This window comes from Drosophila kikkawai, chromosome 2R, assembly GCF_030179895.1.
Source record: "Drosophila kikkawai strain 14028-0561.14 chromosome 2R, DkikHiC1v2, whole genome shotgun sequence".
NCBI lineage: Eukaryota > Metazoa > Arthropoda > Insecta > Diptera > Drosophilidae > Drosophila > Drosophila kikkawai.
The window spans coordinates 23,779,280-23,791,349 of record NC_091729.1 but is presented as its reverse complement, the minus strand read 5'-3'; the positions used below and the strand labels follow the sequence as shown (position 1 = coordinate 23,791,349).

The 12,070-nt window shown below is 35.7% G+C and overlaps 1 protein-coding gene across 2 annotated transcripts in view; it reads left to right on the top strand.

The window, feature by feature from the left end:
* Positions 1-12,070, top strand: part of apt (apontic) — a 41,082-nt gene that overhangs the window by 17,223 nt on the left and 11,789 nt on the right. The window contains exon 1 of one of the 2 annotated variants that reach the window (XM_017169165.3): positions 1,787-2,165. The exons of the other annotated variant lie outside the window; for it this stretch is intronic. Coding sequence (XP_017024654.1) covers positions 2,163-2,165 — 3 coding nt within the window. The 5' untranslated portion in view covers positions 1,787-2,162. Of the gene's footprint in view, positions 1-1,786; positions 2,166-12,070 lie in introns of those variants that run through there. 2 annotated transcript variants of the gene reach the window in all.

Sequence of the window (12,070 nt, the reverse complement as noted above, 5' to 3'; positions counted from 1 at the left end):
CCTTTGCTGATTATCACGATAAAGCATAATGATTACATTTTTAGTAGCAGCCGCTTGCTGCTGGCTCACTAAGAGCAAGCAGGATGGGTTGCCCGATGGTAATTGCCAGCTGAGGAAGCGAGCGAGAGGAGACGAGTTTTTGAACTTGTTGGGATTTGGATTGGAATTGAAATTGGGTTTGGGCTTGGGTTTGGGTTTGCTTTTAGGGTTTAGGTTTTTAGGAGGGTTGCTATTGCTATTTCCCAGTTCCACGAGTGTTCCAGGGTGCGAGAGTTGGGGAGTTTTAGCGGCATTGGCTTGCACTTGATTAATTGCGATTTATGCGCTGCTCCTGCGGCTTATGTATATGCGATATGGAACTTTTCTGTGTAATTACTGACGGTTCAGTTCGGTTTGGGTCGGAACGGGTCGGGTTGGTCCTGCAATGATGATGATGGCAACTGTAATAACGGTCGTTGACATGAGGGTTCGTTTTATATCGTTGCGTTTCATTTCGTTTCGATTCATTCGTTTGCTGTGAAATTTGAGCAATAAGCGGACGAAATAAAAAATAAGTAAAATAAGCGAAAGGGGGAGGTTCGCTGGGAACACCCAAAAATTATGCCCATGCAGCTGCAGCATCCTTGAGGATTTTTTTTTCAGACAAAGAAGACTAATACTCAGTTTTGAGGGAAAATATATAAAGTATATCTGAGATTCCTAAAAATTATTAATTGTCAAATTTATAAATTATTTTAAATACATGGAGGTGCTTCAGATATCTTATGGGTCTTAAAATCTCCTTAGAATGTGTCCGAAAGTATGCAATAAAATTTTTTACGGCCATATTGCGCTTTTTTATTTCCGATTTTATAGCCTAGTTTTTGACACCTTCTTAGGGGACATAAAAACTTTTTGGATTTATTTATAAATACCTCAGATAAATACGCATCTACAGCTTGATCCTCTTAGATATACATAAGCCTGATTTTTATCAGGATTTAACCAGATTTTAAATAGGTTTCTATAAGACTCAAAAATTAAAAATAAAGTCAAAACAAATACAAAGTAGTAATCGGAAAAGTACAAAAACATTTATATAAACCCTCCTACATTTTTCTGCAATTTATGTAGTAAATAAGTTAACGAAGAAATAAAACGTAAAATGTCCTGGCAACACCGAATATTATGCTATTCCATAGACTTATCCTTTTTCCTTTTTTCCATAAGTTTTCAGGAATAAGAAATTACATTTCCAAGAGTCTTTTGCTGGGCTGGCAAATAATTCTGAATTCTTTTATTTGATTTTATTTTTTGAGCAGAACCGCACTGTTGCTGTTGTTGCTATTGTTGTAGCCGCATTTTTGCCTTTTTGTTTTGCTTGGCTCATTTGGCAGCACGCACACAGGCACACAAGCCTGGTGCAAACACCCACTCATTTCCAAGAGAGTGAGCGAGAGACAGCGAGAGAGAGCCACATTTCAATTGTCATTACTTTTGGCCCACATTCAACCGCACACACACACACACATATAGGGAAACCCCGAAGAGAGGCAAGCACTTGAATTGCTCTCTCATAACTCATACGAAGCCGAGCACGAGCACGAAGAGCGCCTTCGGCAGTTCTTCGGCTCCGCTATCTTTCGGCGAGCGTCAGTGTGTGTGTGCGTTTGTAATTGATTTTATTAGTTTTTGGTTTTTGTTGTGTGTTTGCCGCAGCCGACGTCGACGCTGACGACGACGCAGACGCCGCCGGCCGATGAATTTAAAAAAATTTTGAATTGCCCGCCCTTAGTCAGTAACTAAACGTGCAGCAGTGCGAACGCGAGCAGCGGCAAACACAAATAAAATACAAATAATAAATAAATAGAATTCCAGCGTTTTTCGGATTTCCTTCTGCGTTTATACTACTCTATATATTCCCAATGAAAGCCCTAATATTGGATTTTAATATACTATAAAAAGTGTGTGCGTGTTTTGAGTGAACAAAAAAAAAATAAAATAAAAAACCAATGTGAATTATTATGTGCAGGAAACTTGCCAAGAAAACAAACTAAAAAACAAACATAAACAACTTTTAGAACTTTTGCCTTTTGCGGATTATCAACAAAACAAAAGAGACAACTTTCCACAGGAAGGATACTTTTTAGAAAAACAAACACGCAGCAAAACAGACAATCAAAATGGTAAATATTCAGCTTAAAAAATATAAATGAAATCTGAAATCAAGTTCTGAAATTATTTGTAGTTACTTAAAAGGGGTTTTAAATAGTTTTGTGTGGAAAAGATAAGAAAACTCGGCAAAAGCGTGGGAGTTTTTGTATAAAGAATTGATTTAGTTATTGGATTTCAGCCAACTTTAGTTAAGAAATCATAAAAAAATACAATTAACATGTCTAACTAATGGAGGTTTACCCACTCAAGTTGATAGTTAACAAAAATACACTTTACCGATAACGCAGAAATCAAAGAAGTCAATAGAAAACATATCTGCATATTCCCACAATAATCACTCTCTATTTTCAAGTAAGACCCCTCCAATTATCACTGATTTTTCTGACTGACTAATTCATTAGTAGGTAAATAACACACAAATATCTAGCCGCGATAAGCTGTTAAAAAAATCTGTAATATTTGTGTGGCCAGAAAACGTAATAGTATTTTTCATAAGCGATATGAATCAGCTTACCCTACCGTCTCACTAATTTCTACTTTATTAGCCAAGTTTGTGCGACTTGCGGCTGACACTCCTTAGTCTTAGTCATTAGGTCTTGTCTTGGTATCTTTTTAGTGCCAATATATACATATATGTATGGGTTAGATTGCAAATAAAATGAGATATAGCAATGGAGAGATATATATGTATTCTACATACTTGTATTCCGATTTAGAATAGCGAATATACTTTTTATTTGGCACGCACTCGACGCTGCGACGTACATATAAATTTAGCTTAATCTCTCTTCGCTTGCATATTAATTTCTGCTCAATAATATTGGCATCGGTAATTTCTATAATTTCCGGCGCTGGCTGATTCGCTTAACTTAAGCGCTAAACATTTGCGCTGCACCCATAAAAGGCGGCTCTGATTTGTGCGATTTTGCGATTTATTTGCTCTGGGCCTGCCATAAAGCAATATATGAACAATAATATAATTAAGCCAAAGCGAGGAACTACGATTGACGTAGCTAACTTCCGTTTCCAAACTGGAGAATCTGGCCAAATATAAATATATATATAATATATATGTATAAGTTGGTTTCAGCGAATTTTGTGTCTTAATCAAAGATTCTCTTCAAGCTTAAGTGGGTTTATCGCAAAAGCGCATATTTTATTATCCCTGGGGATCTGTACACTTATTCCTGGGAGACTCTAACTGGGATTTGAGATTAGCAAACAGGGAATAACAGGAAATATATTTATTGATAAATACTAAAGCATAAAATAAGGGGGAAAAAAATATGAATGAAGGTCTTGCCTGATAAAGGTTCTAAGAAATGTAAAACTCATTAGAAAAGAAGTATATTTTGGAACTTACTAATAAGAACCCTTTAATTATAACTAAGGAATGTTTTATTAACAAGCTACTCACAATTCAAACCAAATTTTAAATACCGGATATATCTTCCGGGAATGTTATCTTAATTTTAAAGCATTTTAAGTCTAATCACTCTCTATGCCTAACTTGTACAAAAAAAAAGTACCCTATTTCTAGAGGAAGTCTAAAATAAAATAAAATAACGATAAGAGAAACCATTATATCACCAAACTATATTAGTTCGAAAGGCAAAATCCGGGAGAGTATATGCCCTTTTTCCTCTATACTCTCTACTGTCAACAATTTTTCGCAAACGCATTTCTCAAATTATACCGAATTTTTCATTTTTCAAATTAATCGCAATAAATGCAAGATTTGAAAAGAAAAATGAAGCAAAAATGTTATGGTGGTGTTTGAGAAATATCGAAAAGAAAATGCTATGCCATATGTGAGATACATTTGTATCTGTATCTGTGCATGTTCGTGTGCTTGGCGGGGATACAAATAAACTTTTGGCACATTAAGAACGCCACAAAATGCGAAGAGTCAGCCAAATATGAAATTATGATTGCGATTATGATTATGATGTTGTTATAATTAGAGAACAACGAAAGCGAAAAACGATTCACAATAATTCAAAAATTGACTATAAGCAGTCGTCGTGGTCGTCGTCGTCGTTGTGGTCGTTGTATTCGGAATATTCACCGCCAGCTGCTGCTGCTGCTGCTGCTGCTGCTGCTGCTTCTGAGATCGTTCAGATCCATATGGGCTTTAGTTATGGTCTTAGTCGGGGGCTGCTATTTTTAAGTGCCCACATATACACATATTTGTACATATATATCGCTGCAATTACACTTTTTCGAGTGCTTAATCACAGCCAAAAGCGAGCGTCGAAACTTTTACACAAATCATATTCGTATTTTTCGATATTTTCTGCCCTCCGTGCACTTCTTATTTTCCTTTTTCCTCTTTTCTTCCCTATTTTCCATTGAAAAGTCGGGCGAGAATGTTGGACGATATGTTTCCACTCACAAGAGTAGAGGAGTGTGTGTGTGTCGAGATGAAACAACCACATTTGTTTTTATTAATTGCCACTCTTACAAACACATGCTTCCAAGACTCGTGGCCGATAATCGTGGAATATATATTCATATACATATGTATATCTGGCCATAATCATAATTGGCCAAAAAGTGGCTGTAATGAGGAATATTTACACACATTTGGAACATGTTCTTCCATACTGAAAATCTCCTTATTAATTCGATGCCAAATATAAGGCTTCTTTTCTTCATTTTTGAGATGATGAAAATGCAAAAGCTGCTTTGCTCAGGGAATATATCAAACAGAAAAGGAATATATATAGGAAAATGGTTTATGGGCTACTAAAATGAATGGTAATTTGTAAATGAGAATAATTAAAGTGACAGTTTTCAAAAAGGAATGTGGTATTTACAAGGAATTTATAATAGATGTAATGTTTTGTTTGTATTATATATTGTATATTGGTTATTTAATTATAGTTATCAAACTAAGGAAACTAAGGAAGAATAAATAAATTTTGTAATATTTTCTTGTTCAAAATATGTAGTTTCTAATTGATTTTCCACTTAATATCTATTTTTTAAAGAGAGAATAATTAAAAAAGAGGGCAATAACTTTTGAAAACTAACCTTAACCTCTTATAACCTCTAAACATCCATACTTATTCTTTCATAATAGATACATTTTGTATCTTTCATTGAAACACACATATTTTTTTCTTTTTTTTTCCTCCATTAAATCTTTATCTTGTTCCTGTAATAAACTTTCCATTTATTGCCAAACATTGTCAGCTCTTCGTACAATTCAGTTAATCTGGAATACCGAATGTTCGAAGCACTTTTAGAGCTTTGTCAGCTGCCAGGCACCACCGCCACCGCCACCACCCCCTCTTCATTGGCTGTCTATTGAAATGGCAATTATTTGAATTTATTTTTAATGCTCACAAAAGCTACATATGTGAGAGGAGTATCTTTGTGGGTTAGGATGGGGTAGAAGGAGGAGAAGAAGGTCTAAGGGAACTTCTTCTATAGCTCATTTTCACCATCTGGAATGGGATTTGATCTGATTCTGATTCAGATTGTGTGCATGTGTGTGGTTCTGTGACTACTTAATTTCCAAGTGCCATAAAAATTTCAATTTAAAATTCAAATCTTTCCCTCCCCTCCCTTCCCATATATATATATAAATAAATATGAATCCATTTGGCCAAAGGAATATAAGTTGTCTTATTTATGGTTTCTTGGCTTGTAAATATTGAACAAAAAACGCCTCAAATGAAATAAACAATTAGTATATTTATCGGACACACACTCCGATGGCGGTTTTCCCTTAAAAACAAATAAAGTTCATTGCTGAAAGGCTGCTGTTGTTGTCGATCGAATAAATTGTTTATGCTAATGGCTAAAGAATTTCTCCATATTGATTTTAAAACTGTGCTGCTCTGCGGCTTTTGTTTCCATCTCCGATTGTGAACGCATCAAATGTCGAATGCAAATTCGTTCCATCACTCACATCACATAGTTTTTCCTTGGTTTCCACAACGCGGAAAATTAATGCAAGTGTAAGAAAAGTGCCTCAAACACAATGCATGTCCATCTGTTCAGTTGGGTCTGTCCATCAGTCAATCCCTCATTCAATCACTCAGTCGCTCAGTCAGTCAGTCAGTCAATCAGGCGACAGCCACAGCCGGTTCAGGTTGAGTCACCTTATGCGTTATGCTCGTGTTGATGATGCCGGTATATGCTTTATGTTTTATGAATTTTGCTTTCTGCTTTTTATTTCATCTATCGACATCCTTTAGCGGCTCTCACAGAGATGGCAGTGTGAGTCACGGGTTTTTGAGTGAATTAAGAGGGAAAATTGTAGAGAAAAGGAAAATAGAAAAAAGAAGAAAAAATTGCATTCATAGTTAAAATATCAATGTTATCGATATTATCGAAAAATATTGAAAAAATGTATTATATTTTTTACCAATATTTACAAGATCTAAATTCTTAACTTTGTTTTTATGCATTCCTTAAGTGATAGTTTAAACTAAGTTTCGGCTCTTGATTAGTATAGTTCGACATATTAAGCAGAATATCGATTAATGGCTCATATATCGCAACGTTAAAACATCTGCCTAAGCGATAAATATCAATTCAGAATCGATAAATTTCGATTTCTTTCTCTTTTCTTTGATTTCTTTCCTCCTAAATATCAAATTTATAGAAAAATAAATAAATAATATAAATTTTGTAAAAATAAGAAATGTGACAAAACTCTTTAAATTAATATATCCCTATCAATTTTTCACATAAATAGATGACAAACCCCCTTAATTAACAAACCATTGCCAAATGCCCTTTTCAAAACATAATCCATCATATGTACTTGACTGTGAAAAACTTAAAATACTAAATACAAAAGTTTCAAATTGGATTTCACGCTTTCGCTTAGGGCGGTGGCCACACACGCGTGTGTCTGGATCACGTGGCCATCTCCGGCTCCTTGGAACACGGAAAACTCACGCAGACAAACACAATGGGGGAAACCACCACCGAGGGAAGGCAAGGCGTCTTTTTGGGACTTAATCCCCGCACAATAACTGGGCAATCAATCAATGCACGTGTTTCATATATTTTTTTTTGATATTTTGCCGCTTGACGAGAATTTTTGGACAAATCAGTCAGCGAACAAAGATGGTTTAAAGCCTAGTCAGTTGGTTGCAACATGAAAACTTTGATATATATCTAAATGAATGAATAATCAACGTTCGAATCGAAAGCCAAAGTCCGCTGGCAGCTTCACCCGAAAGTCGCTCAATTAGTGATGATTTAAATTTATAGATACGGTTAGGCAATGCACCCAAGATACTCGCTCACACACGCGCCCGCCAAGAGGAGAATGTCTTAATTAATTTTAATTATTTTCAATGAGCGACTATGAAATACAAAACATTTCCCCCGAACTAAGAACGCAACTGGGGTACTGGGTACTCTGGGTCGTTCGATAAGAGCAGCAATTAAGTAACGAATTAATAGCAATCGACTTATAAATATGATGGTACCCTCAGGGCGCTGCTCTATTTGTTTTTCCCCGTTTTGTGTAACCCCTTTTCCACTCTTAGAATTTTAGTTTTATTTTTGGGGGTAAACTTTTCACGCTTTGCATTTTCCGTAAACCGCCAGCTTTTCCCCTGTTTTTCTCATGTGTTTACATGCGGGTTCGGACCCGCTCCCTGTTTTTCCCCTCTACTCTCCATTAATTTATTTGTCTGCAACATGCAAACCAATTGACAATCAAACGCAATTAGTCACAATAATCGTGAAATGGAAACGCATTTTCTGCTTATTGTTGTTGCTTTTTTTTGCCCCGAAAAATATCAACGAGTGATGAGCCTTGAAATTCCTGAATTTATTCATAAATTATGATCGGCGCAAGACAAAAATTAATCATCTCAGGTAGCTGAAGTGCTGACTGGCAACGCCCCAGTGGCTGAAAGTGTGGAAAAATAAGCTTAAAACTGAGCAGATTTCTGGGTTTAACAAGAATCAATTTGGTATTTGGAGGAAGGTTGAGTTTAGGGTAAGGAAGGGTTAGTTTTGGTTGTATTAAAGGTTATTTTAGTCTAAATTAAATCTTTATTATTTTAAATTAAATTATAGAAGAGTTAGGCTTTGATTTAAGGATTTATCAGCAAGGATTTTGTATCTAATATACAACCTTAAAACCTTTGAAAATATATACAAACAATATAGAGATCTCTTTCAATATGAAACCTATCTTTAAAAGTATCTTAAAACGTATTTCCTTTATTTAGTTGACTCTATCAAGTCCAAAAAACATAAATCTCAAGCTTTAATCTATTTTACAGACCAAGTCTGGCTTCTTTTAACCCCGTTTATAAGCCAAAATCAAAGCTTATCCCAAGAATTTAGACTTGGCCCACATTTGCCTTGGACGACTGTATGTCCATTACCCTTGCTCCCTTCAAATGCGTTTGAAGTTTCGCGGAATTAAAAGGAATTTTTTTCCTGTTGGCCTGATACCCAGATTAGCCAGTGCTGATATATGCACACTGAGAGGTATATAGATATATAGGAATATAGGAATAGGGGAAGCAAAGTCGAGGTTAGTGGTGAAAAAGAGCAAAGCCAGGGCTGGCAGAATACCAAAAACTGAAACCGAATTAAATAAAAAAAGGGGTTGACGACGACGACGACGACTACGGCGTCATCATCCTCATAATGATCTTCATTGTCGTGGCCTGGGTTTCCAGCATTTCGCATGGCGTGCACTTAATAAAATAGGATTAACATTTTATAGTGAGCCTCGCCTTACCATGTCCCCTCTCTCACTCTCCTGTTTTGTGCGATTTCAACAACTGCGCACTGATGGCGTTTCTTTATTTGCGTTGCTGTTGTCGAGTGTTGACTGTGTTTATAGTAAGAGTGTGTGCCGTGCTGCCTGTGTGTATGTGCATATGTATGTTCAACCAGTTATTGGAATAATGACAGCTGTGCGATATGGACTCGAGAACTCAAAAATACTTCAAACCGAAGGCCATTTGTCCTTTGGAGCTAATTCGTGGGTTTGTAGGAGCTGGAGTTTTGTAAGAAAGTATGGGTCTTGAGTTGAAAGAAGGATTACTTTGTAAGGATATTCAATTGAGGTTTATTTGGGGGGTTGAAAATGGTTATTAAAGACTTTTTGGGTGATTGATGGTAAAAGAAATATTAAAAAATATGTTTTCTGGGGAGGTTTGTGTAGAGGAGAAGGTTGGAAATGTGTCTAGGATACCTTTTAAAGTTGTATAAAAAGGCTAAACATGTTTCTTAGATTGAAATAATACTATGAAGAACACTGAAAACGCATTCTAGATTAAAAAGATATTTGGAGTAACGTTAAAAATGTATTTTATACGAAAAAGATTCTTGGATTACCTTTAAAAATGTATCTAAGACTATGAAGATACTTTGAAGAACGCTAAAAATGTATTTTTTACTAAACAGATACCTAAAAGAACGCCAAAAATGTATCTTGAACCATGAAGATACTCAATAGAATGTTTATAATGTATGTAATACTGTTAAGATACTCCCCGCCAAAGTATCTGCAAGATGCTTTAAAGATTACCCCCCTGAGATACACCCTATATAATGATTGGTCCCGGCCAATTGCCGTTCTGTGTGTATCTTGGCATCTGTGAGATACTTCCATATTCCTGGCTGGGCATAACTTATGCATCAACGCGTACCATTTAAGCATAAATCGCGCTTGTCACCCCGATCTGCTGCCTTTTGTCATCATCATCATCGGAGGCCGTGATCATCAGAGGCCGTCTCCCGGTCCCCCAGCTCCCTCCTTTTTTCTGAGCCCCGATTGTTTCTTTCTTGTCGTTAAAATATTTTTTGGGTGTGTTCTGTATTTTAATAGCTCGATGCGATGCGGAGAGAGAAGCCCAAATCGCTTGCGCACTGCTGCCACTTCCTTTCGGCACGCACACACACATAATACACTAAGCTACACACACCCTTTACCCCCACACACCCCTCTCCTATATATATTTTGGCTTGTTTAATTTCTTTCGAATTTGTCAGGAAAAAAATAAATACCAAGAGACCCAAGACAAACGTAACATGATTTCAGTTTTTACTTCAAGTAAATCGGAGACACACACTCATACCCACTGCTAATCCCTCACACGTTTGCTTTCGGGTAACTTCGACAGTTTTCAGATACATTTTCCCCCCAGCGACCCACTTTGAATTATTAAAACCTAATCTTGATTCTACACTCTCTTCCGAAGCATTCAGAGAGCAGAGGATGTTATATATATATTTTTTTTTAATACCAGTCTGCGATGCGATCGCACGAACGCAGGTAAATCTCAGATTTCGGACTGATCACGAACTTAACACAACAACACACACCCCCACCTTGAAATTCTGATTGCTGAACTCGGAATTCCTCTTTGGTTTGAGTTTAGTCTTTTGATTTTAGGATTAAAAATGTCGTCAGCGTTTTTTATGCTGAATTTCAAAATATTCATTCTCTGCTTTGATTTTTGTTTTAAGCAAAAGCAAAGGAGAGAAATATCTCCGACTACACCCCAAAAAAGACTTTAAGCTGGACTTTAGGTTGTCGTTGCTTCCTTTTTTTATTTTCTTGCCGACTAATTTGAGGCTTGACAGTTGATTTGGGTATTCGATTAGGCAACCAACAACTATTCATCATTTTAAGCGATGGTTGTGCATCTTCTTTTTGATTTCTTTTGGGTTGACTTTAAGGAAGGGTTTCCTAATTGCAATTTCAGTTGAAATTTGGCAAGTTAAAGAAAAGATACATTAATTGTTTAAAAGATATTTAATTGGGATTATTTAACGAGTTATTGGTTGATTTTTGGGTTGTTTATTGAGGTTTTATGACAATTTTGTGAATTAAATTGTATAGAACTTAAATTTTTATAAAGAAAAATATTTTTGAATATATTTTAGTTTCCAAATAAATTTTGAAAGGTTTTAAAACATTTCTGTTAACATTTAAACAATTTATTTACCACATTTTATGCCCAAAAGATGACGTTTTATTTTAGTAAATATTTTTTATATATTTCTTATTAAATCAAAAATGTAACTTTGCCTTTTATTTAAGTCTTTTTGAGCCTTGAATTTTATTATTTTAACTGCTCTCTAAATATATTCAATAATTATTAATTATTTTATGATAAATAAGCACCTCTCTTCCCTCTGGAGATTAAAATTGGCAACAATTACGCTTATATTTCCTTGCTAATTGCCCAACCAGTCATATTTAAGGTATATAAATTGTATATATGCACATTGAACAATACTAGAAGTAGTCACCCAACAAAAGGCAACTAAGGAGAAGGCAAAAATTAATTTATTAAAATTTAAAGCGCATGACTTTTGAGGCAAACGGCACAACGGCAGTGGCTATATGGGTTATATTGGTATGATTCATGCGTCACACTTGGGCATAATAATTGAGAGATGTGGAGCGGAAAAGAGGGGATAAAATTCGGGCACAGATGCAGATACTGGACCCAAAAAGACGCCAAAACAAAAAAAAAAAAAAAAACTCCAAGCGGCCACAGTTCGATATCAAATGGATATACTTTTTTGGGCCCGTTGTTGCTGGGGAGACTAGATTCTAATATCTAGATACCCAACTGCGTCCAGGTGTGCGCTACAACTACAAATTTTTCGTTGTTATAATGCGGTTTTCAGTGCAGTTCAATGTTGCTGTTTTTTTTCTTTTTCAAAATAGTTTTGTGGACATTTTTTTTCTGTGTTCTTCTGGTTTATTTTACCTTTTTGCATGTCACTTGAAAATTCAAGGAATTCGATTCGCTGGACAGACGGACAACCGACAAACGACAACTTAATTAAGGTTATCTATCAAAGGTACTTAGTTTAGTTTACAGATAGTGGCCGGTTGGTAAGCCCAGTAAACGATGCAATTAGCAATTAAATTTCAGTCAAGACTTTTCGACTTATTTATCAA